The sequence below is a fragment of the Osmerus mordax genome, chromosome 5 (assembly GCF_038355195.1).
Source record: "Osmerus mordax isolate fOsmMor3 chromosome 5, fOsmMor3.pri, whole genome shotgun sequence".
NCBI lineage: Eukaryota > Metazoa > Chordata > Actinopteri > Osmeriformes > Osmeridae > Osmerus > Osmerus mordax.
Window position 1 is genome coordinate 5,538,196 of NC_090054.1, and position 16,254 is coordinate 5,554,449.

The 16,254-nt window shown below is 43.3% G+C and overlaps 1 protein-coding gene across 16 annotated transcripts in view; it reads left to right on the top strand.

Annotated features, from left to right (window-relative positions):
• LOC136942680 (NACHT, LRR and PYD domains-containing protein 12-like) overlaps positions 1 to 16,254 on the top strand; it is a 235,474-nt gene that overhangs the window by 183,711 nt on the left and 35,509 nt on the right. For 4 of the 16 annotated variants that reach the window (XM_067235645.1, XM_067235638.1, XM_067235642.1 and 1 more), the window contains exons 2-7: positions 1,913 to 2,151; positions 2,275 to 2,391; positions 6,969 to 7,085; positions 10,127 to 10,240; positions 13,950 to 14,191; positions 14,310 to 16,107. The exons of 8 other annotated variants lie outside the window; for them this stretch is intronic. In XM_067235645.1, the coding sequence (XP_067091746.1) occupies positions 1,913 to 2,151; positions 2,275 to 2,391; positions 6,969 to 7,085; positions 10,127 to 10,240; positions 13,950 to 14,191; positions 14,310 to 16,107 (2,627 nt within the window). The remainder of the gene's footprint in view (positions 1 to 1,912; positions 2,152 to 2,274; positions 2,392 to 6,968; positions 7,086 to 10,126; positions 10,241 to 13,949; positions 14,192 to 14,309; positions 16,108 to 16,254) is intronic. 4 more of the 16 variants (XM_067235639.1, XM_067235640.1, XM_067235641.1 and 1 more) reach the window with 4 other exon arrangements.

Genomic DNA, 16,254 nt, shown 5'->3' on the forward strand with positions numbered 1-16,254 from the left:
TAAGAATACGTATCAGACCGCAGGTCAATACGCGCATAGAATATAAAGACTTAATACGCGGCTGGCATGACTACCCATTAGCCAATCAGAACGCTCGTACTGTTGTTGCAATTGAACCAATATGCTGTTCTTATTGGTTCAGAAGACGTTCTCAAAAGAGTTGTTGATATGTTGCCTTGGAGATGTAGTGACGTCACCAGTACAAGTGCCGCTCATTGCTCTGACAAGATGGCGTCTGCTCCAGATTCGCCGTGTTTGATTTGGGATCTTCCCACATATTGTTGTAGTATATAAGAAACCAAATGTTTACTCTTCGACAGGTCAGCAAACGCTTTGTCGCCTCAATTTGTTAAAACGATTTGTTTGTTTGTAACCCTCGACCTACGGTCTCGGTTAACAAACGTTTTAACAAATCTCTGCTTTCAAAGGCGTTTGCAGACCTGTCGAGGAGTAGCTAAACATTTGCAGTTTATTACAGCCATTTTTTGAAAATAAAATACAGCTTTGGGTAACCAACTTTTATACCAATTCTACTGTATCGCTTCTTAATGGAAATAAAATACTATTTTATTACCCAGGTAAATAAATTAACAGCTATTTCTTCAACAAAAAAAAAAAACACAACATCTATAGGCCTATAGTCTTTCTATAAATGCTTAATAAGGCATTAATAGTTCACACTTTAGATTAGGTCACGCAACAGCCTTAACTAACAGTTAGTAAATGCTTTATAACTTGCATTACTAATCAGAAGTTGCATCATTAGTAAGTCTTTATAAAATAGTTGTTAAGATATCTGCAAAGCATAGTGTACATCCTGTATTCGACTTGGCATACATAATTTAAAGACATAAGTAAATATGTTGTTAGTTATTTACTCATGCTTTATAAAGGTAATGTAAATGGTTTGTTCACCATTTGCTAATGCTTTCTATACCAGCTCATGTACCATTAACACCTTTTAAACTACTGGTTTGCAACTATATTAACAAGCTGTCTATAAAGTATGATAATGCAGTTATCAAACACCTTATGAATTGTATTATGAATAAAATACATAATTTTTAACAGTGTTTATTAATGATCAACATAGTGTTTAATAATAAGCTTATTAACTATTTAATAATGTATTGTTAATGTTTCAAAATGTTTTATAAAGGATTAACTAACTATTAGTTAACACTTTGTAAATGCCAAAAAGCGTTGACTTATTATAAAGTGTTACCCAGTATTTATACATGTGGAGGTTGTAACCTGCAGTATTTATACATGTAGAGGTTGTAACCTGCAGTATATATACATGTGGAGGTTGTAACCTGCAGTATTTATACATGTGGAGGTTGTAACCTGTAATATATATACATGTGGAGGTTGTAACCTGCAGTATATATACATGTGGAGGTTGTAACCTGCAGTATATATACATGTGGAGGTTGTAACCTGCAGTATATATACATGTGGAGGTTGTAACCTGCAGTATATATACATGTGGAGGTTGTAACCTGCAGTATATATACATGTGGAGGTTGTAACCTGCAGTATATATACATGTGGAGGTTGTAACCTGCAGTATATATACATGTGGAGGTTGTAACCTGCAGTATATATACATGTGGTGGTTGTAACCTGCAGTATTCTGTATAAGGAGCTTCCTGTATCGATGGCCTTACAGGAAACAGGGCAGCTGCATGACATGCTGGTGTCCAGAGACAAGTTGCTGGTCTCTCTACTCACTGAGCAGCCCAGTCTCTCTGGGGAAACATCACGTTTCTGACAGATGCAAGTCTGCACATGATGTCACTCAGGGACTCAAAAGGCCTTAATACTGGATGGGAAAAGATCCATGTATCAACATTGTAATCCGTGTTTTAGAATTATACTAAGCAACCAACAAAACATTACTGTGTTTCAGGGCCCTGCCTCTAAAATGAGTCTCTCTGGGGAGAGAGAGGAAGGGGGCACTGTCTCTAAAATGAGTCTCTCTGGGGAGAGAGAGGAAGGGGGCACTGCCTCTAAAATGAGTCTCTCTGGGGAGAGAGAGGAGGGGGGCACTGCCTCTAAAATGAGTCTCTCTGGGGAGAGAGAGGAGGGGGGCACTGCCTCTAAAATGAGTCTCTCTGGGGAACATGACATGGACACCAAAGCTAAGAGGTAAGATGAGAATCCATAACTGTTCATGACTGTTCTCCATCTCAGAGCTCAGCAGTGATATCATGACATCATCATTAGTCAGAATACATGAGAGACTGAAGGTCTGTCTCTGTTGTGTTGAAGCCCAATCCAGCAGGAGAGACCAGCCTCACCTGTACCCAGCTGTGTGTCCATGAAGAGTGACAGGTCTATGGATAAACCTATCACATTCAGAGACAAAGACATTACTACTGAACAGAGGTAAGAACACGATCTATTAATAACATTTCAACTTTCAGACTCAGTGATGGAGGAGGACTGTTAGATGATTTTCTGTCAGAGGATGGGCCAAGGAAAGCACCATAATGAAAAGAGTTGACTTTGTTTATTAAGTCGAGCTGCTCGTATCACGTCACCACGACAGGCAGAGTGGTTGGCATGAGTGAGAAAACATGTCTCTCAGAAGTCCTTTATATATGGCTGGACTGTACAAATATAGTTACCACCACAACATCCCCAAGATCCAAGATGGCGCCGATGATGGCTGCCTCGGTCGTTAGGTGCGCTCTTTTTTGTCTTGTTTTGTCTGTTAATTCAGTGTTCTGCCAAGATTTCCGGGGTTCTCTAACTAGAGAAGTACTTCTAAACATCAGGACTACAACTCCTGTGGATTTATTTCCCACTTTTCTGCTTCCAGCGGCGGAATTAGTGGGAATTATAGTCAAAGCCACCCTCAGCTTTGTCCTAGCAGCGAAGCGCCGTAGGGGAGGCAAACGAGCCGGTGCTCTGGTGCGACTCCGTCGGCGTGGGGCACGCACAGCGTTACCGGGGATATTTCTCTCCAACGTGCGTTCACTGAGCAACAAACTGGATGAACTTCAGCTACTGATGTGGAAAAACAGAGACTTTCATTCATCTTCCGTTTTGTGCTTTACGGAGACATGGCTGAGTGAACTGATCCCAGACTCTGCGCTACAGCTAGCAGGTTTCAAACTGCTGAGAGCGGATCGTAACCCTGTGCTCTCTGGCAAAACGAAAGGCGGTGGTATTTGTTTTTACATTAACAGTGGCTGGTGTGAAGATGTGACAGTGATTCTGCAGCACTGTTCTCCTGATCTGGAATCATTTTTTATTAACTGTAGATCTTTTTACTCGCCACGAGAGTTTGCATCATTCATTCTGGTTGGCGTCTACATGCCTCCGCAGGCTAGCGTCAACGAGGCTCAACGTGTGCTCGCCAGCCAGATACTGAGTGTGGAGCATGAAAATCCGGATTCCTTGGTTATTGTGCTAGGCGACTTTAACAAAGGCAATCTCACTCAAGAACTCCCAAAATATAGACAATTCATCAAATGCCCTACCAGAGAAGGAAACACCTTGGATCACTGCTACTCTACAATCAGCAAAGCATACCATGCGGTCCCCCGAGCAGCACTGGGTCACTCTGACCACGCCATGGTCCACCTGATTCCTGCATACAGGCAGAAGCTAAAGCGCTGTAAGCCTGCTGTGAGGACATCAAAACAGTGGACCAGTGAAGCTATGGAGGATCTGCGGGCGTGCTTGGACTGCACTGACTGGGACATGTTCACGACTGCTACCAATAGTCTGGATGAGCTCACAGAGGCTGTGACATCATACATCAGCTTCTGTGAGGACTGCTGTATACCAACACGCACCAGGGTAAGCTACAACAACGACAAACCCTGGTTTACAGCTAAAGTCAGAAGGTTGAGGTCAGAGAAAGAGGCCGCGTTTAGGAGTGGGGACAAAGACAGTTTCAAGGAGTCGAAGAACAGGTTTAGCAAGGCGATGAGGGAGGCTAAACGACTGTACTCAGAGAGGCTAAAACACCAATTCTCTGCAAACGACTCTGCTTCTGTCTGGAGAGGGCTCAGGCAAATTACCAACTACAAGCCCAGAGCCCCCCACTCCACTAACGACTCCCGCCTGGCCAACGACCTGAATGAGTTCTACTGCAGATTTGAAAGACAATTGGACAGTCTTGAACTACCCCTTCCCACCCAGGAGGCCTCCCACCTCCCCCCCTCTACAGTGACGACTCTCTCCATTCAGGAGGGTGAAGTTAACAGACTTTTCAAGAGGCAGAATCCCCGCAAAGCAGCTGGGCCGGACTCTGTCTCTCCAGCCACCCTCAAGCACTGCGCTGACCAGCTGTCTCCGGTGTTTACCTACATCTTTAACACCTCCCTTGAGACATGCCATGTGCCAGCCTGTCTCAAGTCCTCCACCATCATCCCTGTGCCCAAAAAGCCAAGGCCAACAGGACATAATGACTACAGACCCGTCGCCCTGACCTCTGTGGTAATGAAGTCTTTCGAGCGCCTGGTGCTGGCACACCTTAAATCCATCACTGACCCTCTACTGGACCCCCTGCAGTTTGCCTACAGAGCCAACAGGTCTGTGGACGATGCAGTTAACATGGCCCTCCACTTCACACTACAGCAGCTGGACTCCCCAGCATCCTATGCCAGGATCCTGTTTGTGGACTTCAGCTCTGCCTTCAATACCATCATCCCCGCCCTGCTTCAGGACAAGCTCTCCCAGCTGAACGTGCCTGATTCCACCTGCAGGTGGATCACAGACTTCCTGTCTGACAGGAAGCAGTGCGTTAAGCTGGGAACACAAGTCTCTGACTCCCGGTCCATCAGCACCGGATCACCTCAGGGCTGCGTCCTTTCTCCTCTGCTCTTCTCCCTGTACACCAACAGTTGCACCTCCAGTCATCCGTCCGTCAAACTCCTGAAGTTTGCGGACGACACCACCCTTATTGGGCTCATCTCTGGTGGAGACGAGTCTGACTATAGGTGGGAAGCGGCCAACCTGGTGACCTGGTGCAGCCAGAACAACTTAGAGCTCAATGCTCTTAAGACAGTGGAGATGGTTGTGGACTTCAGGAGGAACACTGCCCCACTCACCCCCATCACCCTGTGTGACTCCCCAGTCAACACTGTGGAGTCCTTCCGCTTCCTGGGCACTATCCTCTCCCAGGACCTCAAGTGGGAACTGAACATCAGCTCCCTCATCAAGAAAGCACAACAGAGGATGTACTTCCTTCGGCAGCTGAAGAAGTTCAACCTGCCAAAGACAATGATGGTGCACTTCTACTCAGCCATCATTGAGTCCATCCTCACCTCCTCCATCACCGTCTGGTACGCTGCTGCCACTGCCAAGGACAAGAGCAGACTGCAGCGTATCATCCGTACTGCTGAGAAGGTGATTGGCTGCAATCTGCCTACCCTCGAGGACCTGCACACCTCGAGGACCCTGAGGCGAGCGAGGAAGATTGTGGCCGACTCCTCCCACCCTGGACACTCCCTGTTTCAGTCACTCCCCTCCGGCAGAAGGCTGCGGTCTATCAGGACCAATACCTCACGCCACAAAAACAGTTTCTTCCCTTCCGCTGTTGGCCTCTTCAACAAGGCCAAGGGACCACACTGACTCAAATGACTTATTGCTTAAAACACTCTGCTTTTGCACTGCACCACAACATGGTATCTTGTACATTTGTATTTTTTGTAATATTTGTATTTTTGTATTTTTATATTGTAATTTACGGCAACTTATATTTTATTGTATATTTAATTCTATTCTTATCCCACTTAGTACTGCTAGTTTATGTACCCTTAGTATAGTTAGTCCACATATTTAAATTTTAGGTATATGTTTATTGTATGCACCTTCCTGCCAAAGCAAATTCCTTGTCTGTGTAAACTTTCATGGCGAATAAATCCCTTTCTGATTCTGATTCTGATCTCCTTAAACGGTACACATTCTACAACTTGATGCACAGAAGAAACTACACACAGGTGGTGCGGTCATCAATCATTGCTTGTACTATTCTCTGCATCTTGCACTTAACCTAAGTTGACCAGAGCACATTCCTTGATCTATATGTGTATTGTCCAAGGCCTGCTCCGTGACCTCTTGACCACAGCAAGAGACAACCTCACACATGTATAGAAAATCTGCGTATCAAGGACCTTCTAATGATGAAGGGTATCTACTGACCTCTGCTGGTGTTCAGTGATATGTGATGAAGACAGTGGAGGGAATGTCCTCGGTTGTCACCTCTGCTGGTGTTCAGTAATATGTGATGTAGGTGACCTGGTAGTTATGGAAGTATAAAGTAGTAATTTGCTTCTGACATTCCTACTAACTATTCCTAGTGTTTGTCATTCTAGTGAGGAAGGGTATGTACTGACCTCTGCTGGTGTTCAATGTTATGTGATGAAGGTGACATGATGTGAAGAAGCTGTCTCTACTGGGACTCAGCATTCCTATATATAATATTGTATCATAGTTCATTAGTTATTAGTGTTTAGATGGATTTGGGCCCATATGAATCAATACAACATTACAAATCCGTATCAGAGCACAACATGCCAGCCTCAACTGCCCCTACAGTTTATTATCTTTACTGTCTAGTTGTTAAGTGTATACAGTTGGGCAGGCCACACATAGTAATTGCCATCACATTTTTTTTTTTGTAATTCGGAGCATTTTAATGTTTTGGGAAGGAACCATGAAAGGGGACATGCTGGTAAATGTTGAAGAATGATTTTTTTAGTGAAGCAAATTATAAAGTAATATTTATCATCTAAAAGCCCAATGTAGCCCTTTGCTTTATCGTGTAAAATCTCTACTAAAACACAGGGTTAGAGCTGCTGACTGTAGATACTAAAGTATCCCTCATCACATCCCTACTAAGAAAGATCATTTTAGCAACACATATTGGCAGAAAGTATGGATATATCTGTGGTTTTGGTACTTTAGTGATTTATGTTTGTAAGACACTTTGTTGTGTTTGTTGACAGGATGAGACAGCAGAGACCAGCCTCACCTGTACCCAGCTGTGTGTCCATGAAGAGTGACTGGTCCATGGAACCACCTTTTAATTTCAGTGATGGAGGAGGACCTTCTAGTGAGGAAGGGTATGTACTGACCTCTGCTGGTTTTTAATGTTAAGGTGATAAATATTTGGAAGTATAATGCAATAACTAGATTCAGGATCATCATGTGACGTTTCTTCTGAACAATGCTTAGAACTCATAGCCTGGCTGATGTTCAGACCATGTGGTAGAGGTACACAGTGACAGCCAGCTGTTGTTTATCATGATGTCATTAACATGTGTAAGTGGTGCAGGTCTTCTCTAGTTATCCATGGTCTTAACCACTAGACACCATCAGGCACATAACCCCTTTGACCTCCTTGTTGTGTTTGATCAGTGAGAAACAGGACCACAACCTACCAGTCCACTGTGCTGCTTTAATGTTGGACTTTAACTGACATTAACACAACAATCGCAACAAACTACCCTGAAACAAATGCAATTATGCAAGTCATACCATCTTACCATTAGATCATTCCATGTCTGTGCAGAAGAATAACTAACTCATTACTGACAATAACAGAGACACAACCATAACAAACTGTCAAGAAAACAACAACACTGTAACTTTCCCAGACCAAATGTGCTGATGCAATAACCTCCCTCCACATGAACACAGCATGAGAGTCCATCTACCAAGCTGCTCTCTCTAATGCAGTAGAGACTCAAGCAAACTCCAGGAGAAGCATGTCAGGGTGTTTGGGAGTTAGAACTGCTCTACTCTAAAAGACTTGAAATGTAAACACTGAATTTACATACAAATAAAAGAGATCAGTGATCTAGTGTTGGTGTGACTCCCTACACATGAACTCCCTACATACACGCGCACACACACACACACACACACACACACACACACACACACACACACACACACACACACACACACACAGCATAACAGTCCGAGTCATGTATTTGGGCCCATATGAATCAATGCAGCATTTCTTATTCATGTCAGAGCACAACCTGCTGTTGTATATTTTTATTCAAGTTTTCTCCAAATTCCAAGTACAAAAACTGGTCAGGAATCTCAGCAGAGTTTGAAAAGTTTATTCAGTCTTTGCAAAGGTCAACATCTCAACAAACAACAAGCCAGAGACCGTTCCTCAGGTACTGTGGGCTAGGAGATGTGATTGTGAAGACAGTCTTGTAGTACAGTTGTTGGTAGAGGGGAGGAGTAACACTATTAGCATAGGGTGCTAAACTCTTCACTCTGGTGGCAGAACTAGGGTTAGGGTTAGACTAGAGCAGGGTCATAACTGGGGCAGGGTCATAACTGGAGCAGGGTCATAACTGTGGCAGGGTCATGACTGGAGCAGGGTCGTAACTTGAGCACACATCTTTGTGTGTCTGAGGCCCACATCACCAAAACAATGTTGCTTTACATATATGTGTCACAACCCTGCTCCTGGAGAGATACCATCCTGAAGGTTTACACTCCAACCCTGCACCTTGGGAGATATCATTCTGTAGGTTTACACTCTCCTGTAGGTTTATATTCCAACCCTGCTCCTAGAGAGATACCCTCCTGTAGGTTTATATTCCAACCCTGCTCCTGGAGAGATACCATCCTGTAGGTTTATATTCCAACCCTGCTCCTGGAGAGATACCCTCCTGTAGGTTTATATTCCAACCCGGGTCGTTGAGAGATACCCTCGTGTAAGTTTACACTCCAACCCTGCTCCTTGGGAGATACCTTCCTGTAGGTTTACACTCCAACCTTGCTTCTGGAGAGATACCCTCCTGTAGGTTTATATTCCAACCCTGCTAGTGAGAGATACCATCCTGTAGGTTTACACTCCAACCCTGCTCCTGGAGAGATACTCTCCTGTAGACAAAAACAGCAGCTCTAACTAGTTCAGCTAACCTGAATGTGAGCTTAGAACACAGACGTCTCCTCCTAGTGGAAGCCTTCAGTTAAACCAGTCCTAAACTAACCAGGTAGTTATAACTTCTCAATTTTAAAATACTTGACATATAATGTCAATACTGAGTTTTTGTATAATAGCTTTACATGCAATAAAAAGAGATCAGTGACTGACAAACATAACCTCCCTCTCCCTACACACACATTCACACAAACACACACACATACACAGATGTATGGTCACCCTAGTCATAACCTCCATACACACACACACACACACACACACACACACACACACACACACACACACACACAGACAGCATGAGAGTCAAAGCCCTGCAGGTACCAGGCCTGGTATGAGCACAGACCGGGTGGGGCTCAGCCCACTTAGACTGGTTGAGACCAGAAGGTCTTAAACTCCTGGGTGGAGGAGTGCTGCAGTGTCTAAAGCAGGCTGCTAGCAAACATGCAGCCCTGTGTGAGGTGGACCCTGATGTCATTCTTCAGTGTCTGGTTGAAATTCTGAGAATCAATTGTAAAAAAAAAAATTATGTCTCTCCTATACAAATGTATTAACAAGATAATTAACTGAAATATTTATACTTTTAACGTTTTTAGAAGTGAAAGCCTAAGGAACATCCCTACTAAAACACAGGGTTAGAGCTGCTGACTGTATTTACTAAAGTATCCCTCATCACATCCCTACTAAAACACAGGGTTAGAGCTGCTGACTGTTGATACTAAAGTATCCCTCATCACATCCCTACTAAAACACAGGGTTAGAGATGCTGACTGTAGATACTAAAGTATCCCTCATCACATCCCTACTAAAACACAGGGTTAGAGATGCTGACTGTAGATACTAAAGTATCCCTCATCACATCCCTACTAAAACACAGGGTTAGAGATGCTGACTGTAGATACTAAAGTATCCCTCATCACATCCCTACTAAAACACAGGGTTAGAGCTGCTGACTGCCAGCCTGGCTGACATACAGACCATGTGGTAAAGGTTCACACTGAGAGATACAGAGTAACAACAGGTCTGGAAACCTGCCTGTCTGACTCTCATTCCTATTGAACAGCAACATTCAAGCCTGATTCTGACCCTACTATTGAATGATTGTAGTAACAAATGTTTGTTAAAATGATGGCTGTGTCTGTGCTGTCTACTTTAGTGATTTATGTTTTTAAGACATGTTGTTGTGTTTGACAGGATGAGACAGCAGAGACCAGCCTCACCTGTACCCAGCTATGTGTCCATGAAGAGTGACTGGTCCATGGGTCCACCTATCAATTTCAGTGATGGAGGACCTTCTAATGAGGAAGGGTATGTACTGACCTCTGCTGGTGTTCAATGTTATGTGATGAAGGTGACATGTTGTGAAGAAGCTGTCTCTACTGGGACTCAACATTCCTATATTATAATATATTTGTCTTATAGTTTATTTGTGATTATACTGATAGTGTTTAAATGTATTTGGGCCCATATGAATCAATGCAGCATTTCTTATTCATGTCAGAGCACAACCTGTTGTTGTGTATTTTTATTCAAGTTTTCTCCAAATTCCAAGTAAAAAAACTGGTCAGGAATCTCAGCAGAGTTTGAAAAGTTTATTCAGTCTTTGCAAAGGTCAACATCTCAACAAACAACAAGCCAGAGACCGTTCCTCAGGTACTGTGGGCTAGGAGATGTGATTGTGAAGACAGTCTTGGCTAACACTTTATAATAAGTCAACGCTTTTTGGCATTTACAAAGTGTTAACTAATAGTTAGTTAATCCTTTATAAAACATTTTGAAACATTAACAATACATTATTAAATAGTTAATAAGCTTATTATTAAACACTATGTTGATCATTAATAAACACAGTTAAAAATTATGTATTTTATTCATAATACAATTCATAAGGTGTTTGATAACTGCATTATCATACTTTATAGACAGCTTGTTAATATAGTTGCAAACCAGGAGTTTAAAAGGTGTTAATGGTACATGAGCTGGTATAGAAAGCATTAGCAAATGGTGAACAAACCATTTACATTACCTTTATAAAGCATGAGTAAATAACTAACAACATATTTACTTATGTCTTTAATTAATGTATGCCAAGTCGAATACAGGATGTACACTATGCTTTGCAGATATCTTAACAACTATTTTATAAAGACTTACTAATGATGCAACTTCTGATTAGTAATGCAAGTTATAAAGCATTTACTAACTGTTAGTTAAGGCTTTTGCGTGACCTAATCTAAAGTGTGAACTATTTATGCCTTATTAAGCATTTATAGAAAGACTATAGGCCTAGATGTTGTGTTTTTTTTGTTGTTGAAGAAATAGCTGTTAATTTATTTACCTGGGTAATAAAATAGTATTTTATTTCCATAAAGAAGCAATACAGTAGAATTGGTATAAAAGTTGGTTACCCAAAGCTGTATTTTTTTTTTTTTTAAATGGCTGTAATAAACTGCAAATGTTTAGCTACTGTACTCCTCGACAGGTCTGCAAACGCCTTTGAAAGCAGAGATTTGTTAAAACGTTTTTTAACCGAGACCGTAGGTCGAGGGTTACAAACAAACAAATCGTTTTAACAAATTGAGGCGACAAAGCGTTTGCTGACCTGTCGAAGAGTAAACATTTGGTTTCTTATATACTACAACAATACGTGGGAAGATCCCAAATCAAACATGGCGAATCTGGAGCAGACGCCATCTTGTCAGAGCAATCAGCTGCACTTGTACTGGTGACGTCACTACATCTCCAAGGCAACATATCAACAACTCTTTGAGAACGTCTTCTGAACCAATAAGAACAGCATATTGGTTCAATTGCAACAACAGTACGAGCGTTCTGATTGGCTAATGGGTAGTCATGCCAGCCGCGTATTAAGTCTTTATATTCTATGCGCGTATTGACCTGCGGTCTGATACGTATTCTTATTGCCCTCCGCTGATGTCATCTTCAAAATGAGCGAGCTCGAGGAGTTTTACTATTCAGATGACAATGAAGACATCAACAGCGACGAGGAAATTCTTAACTTTCTAAAAGAGCAGAAAAGTGTGAACACAGAGATATAAACGACAAGCGCTAGGCAGATTGCTAGGTTTGGTTGCTCAGATTTCAGATTGGTTGCTAGTAGGTGCTAACACCTGAAACACACCGTGTGAAGACTTGAGTAGAGCTGAACAAAACGACATGTTTTAAATGAAAAGAGCTAAAAATGCCATATAATAAACAACTTACTAACCTCGACCGTTCGGTCATGCCGGGAAATATCAAACTGAGGTTATAACGTATCGACCGCTGTCACTCTCGGCTAGTAGAGCTAAGTTAGTACTGTAGTTAGTAAGACACATGCCCGTCATTACTTCAATAAAATAGTAATTTTGTGTATCACATTGTGTTGTGTCTGTTTCCTTTTGAGAAACGTATGTTCAGCCTTTGTGAATGTGAGGTTCGAGAATGGACAAGAATACCTTAATAAATAACTTATAAATGTTTAATAAGGCATAGATAGTTCACACTTTAGATTAGGTCACGCAAAAGCCTCAACTAACAGTTAGTAAATGCTTTATAACTTACATTACTAATCACAAGTTGCATCATTAGTAAGTGTTTATAAAATAGTTGTTATGATACCTTTGTGAATGTGAGGTTTGAGAATGGACAAGAACACCTTAATAAATAACACAAAAGCCTTAACTAACAGTTAGTAAATGCTTTATAACTTGCATTACTAATCACAAGTTGCATCATTAGTAAGTCTTTATAAAATAGTTGTTAAGACATCTGCTAAGTATTAGTGTACATCATGTATTCGACTTGGCGTACCTTAATTAAAGACATAAGTAAATATGTTGTTAGTTATTTACTCATGCTTTGTAAAGGTAATGTAAATGGTTTGTTCACCATTTGCTAATGCTTTCTATACCAGCTCATGTACCATTAACAGATTATAAACTACTGGTTTGCAACTATATTAACAAGCTGTCTATAAAGTATGGTAATGCAGTTATCAAACACCTTATGAATTGTATTTTGAATCAAATCCATAATGTTTAACAGTGTTTATTAATGATTAACATAGCATTTAATAATAAGCTTGTTAACTATTTAATAATGTATTGTTAATGTTTCAAAATGTTTTATAAAGGATTAACTAACTATTAGTTAACACTTTGTAAATGCCAAAAAGCGTTGACTTATTATAAAGTGTTACCCAGTCTTGTAGTACAGTTGTTGGTAGAGGGGAGGAGTAACGCTATTAGCATAGGGTGCTAAACTCTTCACTCTGGTGGCAGAACTAGGGTTAGGGTTAGACTAGAGCAGGGTCATGACTGGAGCATGGTCATAACTGGGGCAGGGTCTTAACTGGGGCAGGGTCATAACTGGAGCAGGGTCATAACTGGAGCAGGGTCATAACTGGGGCAGGGTCATAACTGGGGCAGGGTCATAACTGGAGCAGGGTCATAACTGGAGCAGGGTCATAACTGGAGCAGGGTCATAACCGGAGCATGGTCATAACTGGGGCAGGGTCATAACTGGAGCAGGGTCATAACTGGGGCAGGGTCTTAACTGGAGCAGGGTCATAACTGGGGCAGGGTCATAACTGAGGCAGAGTCTTGACAGTGGCAGGGTCATAACTGGGGCAGGGTCATGACCGGAGCATGGTCGTAACTGGAGCACACATCTTTGTGTGTCTTAGGCCCACATCACCAAAACAATGTTGCTTTACATATATGTGTCACAACCCTGCTCCTGGAGAGATACCCTCCTGTAGGTTTATATTCCAACCCTGCTATTGAGAGATACCATCCTGAAGGTTTACACTCCAACCCTGCTCCTGGAGAGATACTCTCCTGTAGACACAAACACCAGCTCTAACAAGTTCAGCTAACCTGAATGTGAGCTTAGAACACAGATGTCTCCTCCTAGTGGAAGCCTTCAGTTAAACCAGTCCAGGTGTGCGGTGTGTGTGTGCTGTGTGTCTGTGTGTGTGAGAGACTGGTGTTCATATGGGATCATGTCTCTGCAGTAAGAGGAGCAGAGCTGTCCTGGCAGAGGACCAGTCCAGGTGTGCGCTGTGTGAGCAGGTGCTGAGGGATCCAGTCTCCCCCCCCTGTGGACACAGGGTCTGCAGAGCCTGCATCTCTTCATCCTGGCAGCAGCCTGGTCCATCAGCAGACCACACCTGCCCCCAGTGTGGAAAGAGACCCAGAACACAACCTGGACTGCTGCCACCTGGACAACAGCACATTCAGAGAAACACAGACACCAGTACGAGCTTCACTTCATCTTTACCCAACATGGTTTCCATCTTTCTCTGCTCATTTCAGTACTTTGTCATGACTGTTGGTATTAATATAAAGATGATGAACTCCTTGTTCTTCCATAGTTGTGAGTGGACTTCAGAGAGTATTAGGGACTCATAAAGCCACTATGAAGAGGAGGTTTGAACATGTGGCTGAAGGCATCATGGCAACAGGGAATGCCATTCTCCTCACCAGTATCTACACTGAGCTCTACATCACTGAGGGAGACAGTGAAGGGGTTAATAATGAACATGAGGTCTGGCAGCTTGAGACGGCATCCAGGGTCCAAATCACACACGACACACCCATCCACTGCAATGACATCTTCCAGCTCCTAGCTGGCCAAGAGAGACTCATCAGGACGGTGCTGACGAAGGGCATCGCTGGCATCGGAAAAACCGTCTCTGCGCAGAAGGTCATCCTTGACTGGGCTGAAGGGAAGGCAAATCATGAGGTGGATGTGATGTTTGTGCTTCCCTTCCGGGAGCTGAATCTGATCAAAGATGTGCGGTACAGTCTCCTTCAACTGCTGAGAGATTTCCACCCAGAACTTCACATGGACGATGGAGAGATCCTTGCTGTCTCTAAAGCCATGTTCATCTTTGATGGTCTGGATGAGAGCCGACTCCCTCTAGACTTCAGAAGAAACCAGAGCTGGTGTGATGTCACAGAGTCCACCTCAGTGGATGTGCTGCTGACCAACCTGATCAAAGGAAACCTGCTTCCCTCTGCTCTCATTTGGATCACCACTCGACCTGCAGCAGCCAATCAGATCCCTTCTGAGTGTGTTGACCTGGTGACAGAGGTACGAGGGTTCAATGATGCTCAGAAGGAGGAGTACATCATGAAGAGATGCAGTGATGAGACCCTGGCCAGGAGAATCATCTCACACATCAAGGCATCAAGGACTCTCTACATCATGTGCCACATTCCAGTCTTCTCGAGCATGTGTGTGACAGTCCTGGAGCACATGCTGAGAACAGATAGCACAGGAGAGATGCCCCAGACCCTGACTGAGATGTACACACACTTCCTGCTCATTCAGACCAAGATGAAGAACCAGAAGTATCAAGAAGGAAACGGGACAGATGAAGAGGAGCTCTTGAGGTCCGACCAGGACGTTCTCCTGAAGCTGGGGAAGCTGGCGTTTGAACATCTGGAGAAAGGCAACCTGCTGTTCTACCAGGAAGACCTGGAAGAGTGCGGCCTCCATGTCCAAGAGGCATCGGTGTACTCTGGAGTGTGCACGGCCATCTTCAAAGAAGACGCGGTGCTTTTTCAGAGGGTGGTGTACTGCTTTGTGCACCTGAGCATTCAGGAGTTTCTCTCGGCAGTCTACACGTTGCATTGTTACGCAACCAACAACATGGAAGCACTGAGGCCGTTCCTACGAAGGAAGACTAAAGCTGGACCTGAGAATCTATCTTTGGAAGAGCTGCTGAAGGGGGCAGTAGACAAAGCTTTGCAGAGTAAGAATGGACACCTTGATCTCTTCGTCCGCTTCCTCCATGGCCTCTCACTGGAGTCCAATCAGAAGCTGTTAAGAGGCCTGCTGGCTCAGACCCAGAGGAGTCCAGAGAGCCTGAAGAAGACAATCAGATCCCTCAAGGTGACGCAGAAGAAGAACATCTCCCCAGAGAGGTACATCAATCTCTTCCACTGCTTGATGGAGATGAAAGACCATTCAGCACAGCAGGAGATCCAAGCATACTTGAAGAAGAAGTCATCCAAGTCCCTGTCTCTGGCCCACTGCTCAGCACTGGCCTACATGCTGCTGATGTCAGAGGAGGTTCTGGATGAGTTTGACCCGCAGAAATACAAGACATCCGAGGAGGGGCGCAGGAGATTGCTCCCAGCTGTGAAGATCTGCAGAAAAGCTGTGTAAGTAGTGATGTAAACATTCCATTTACATGTCGACTATACACATTCAGTCAAATGCACACATACACACACTTTACACACATTTCATATGTTAAACATGTCTTTGTGAAGCACATCCAGTTGTTTCATGGTTATTATGTAACAACA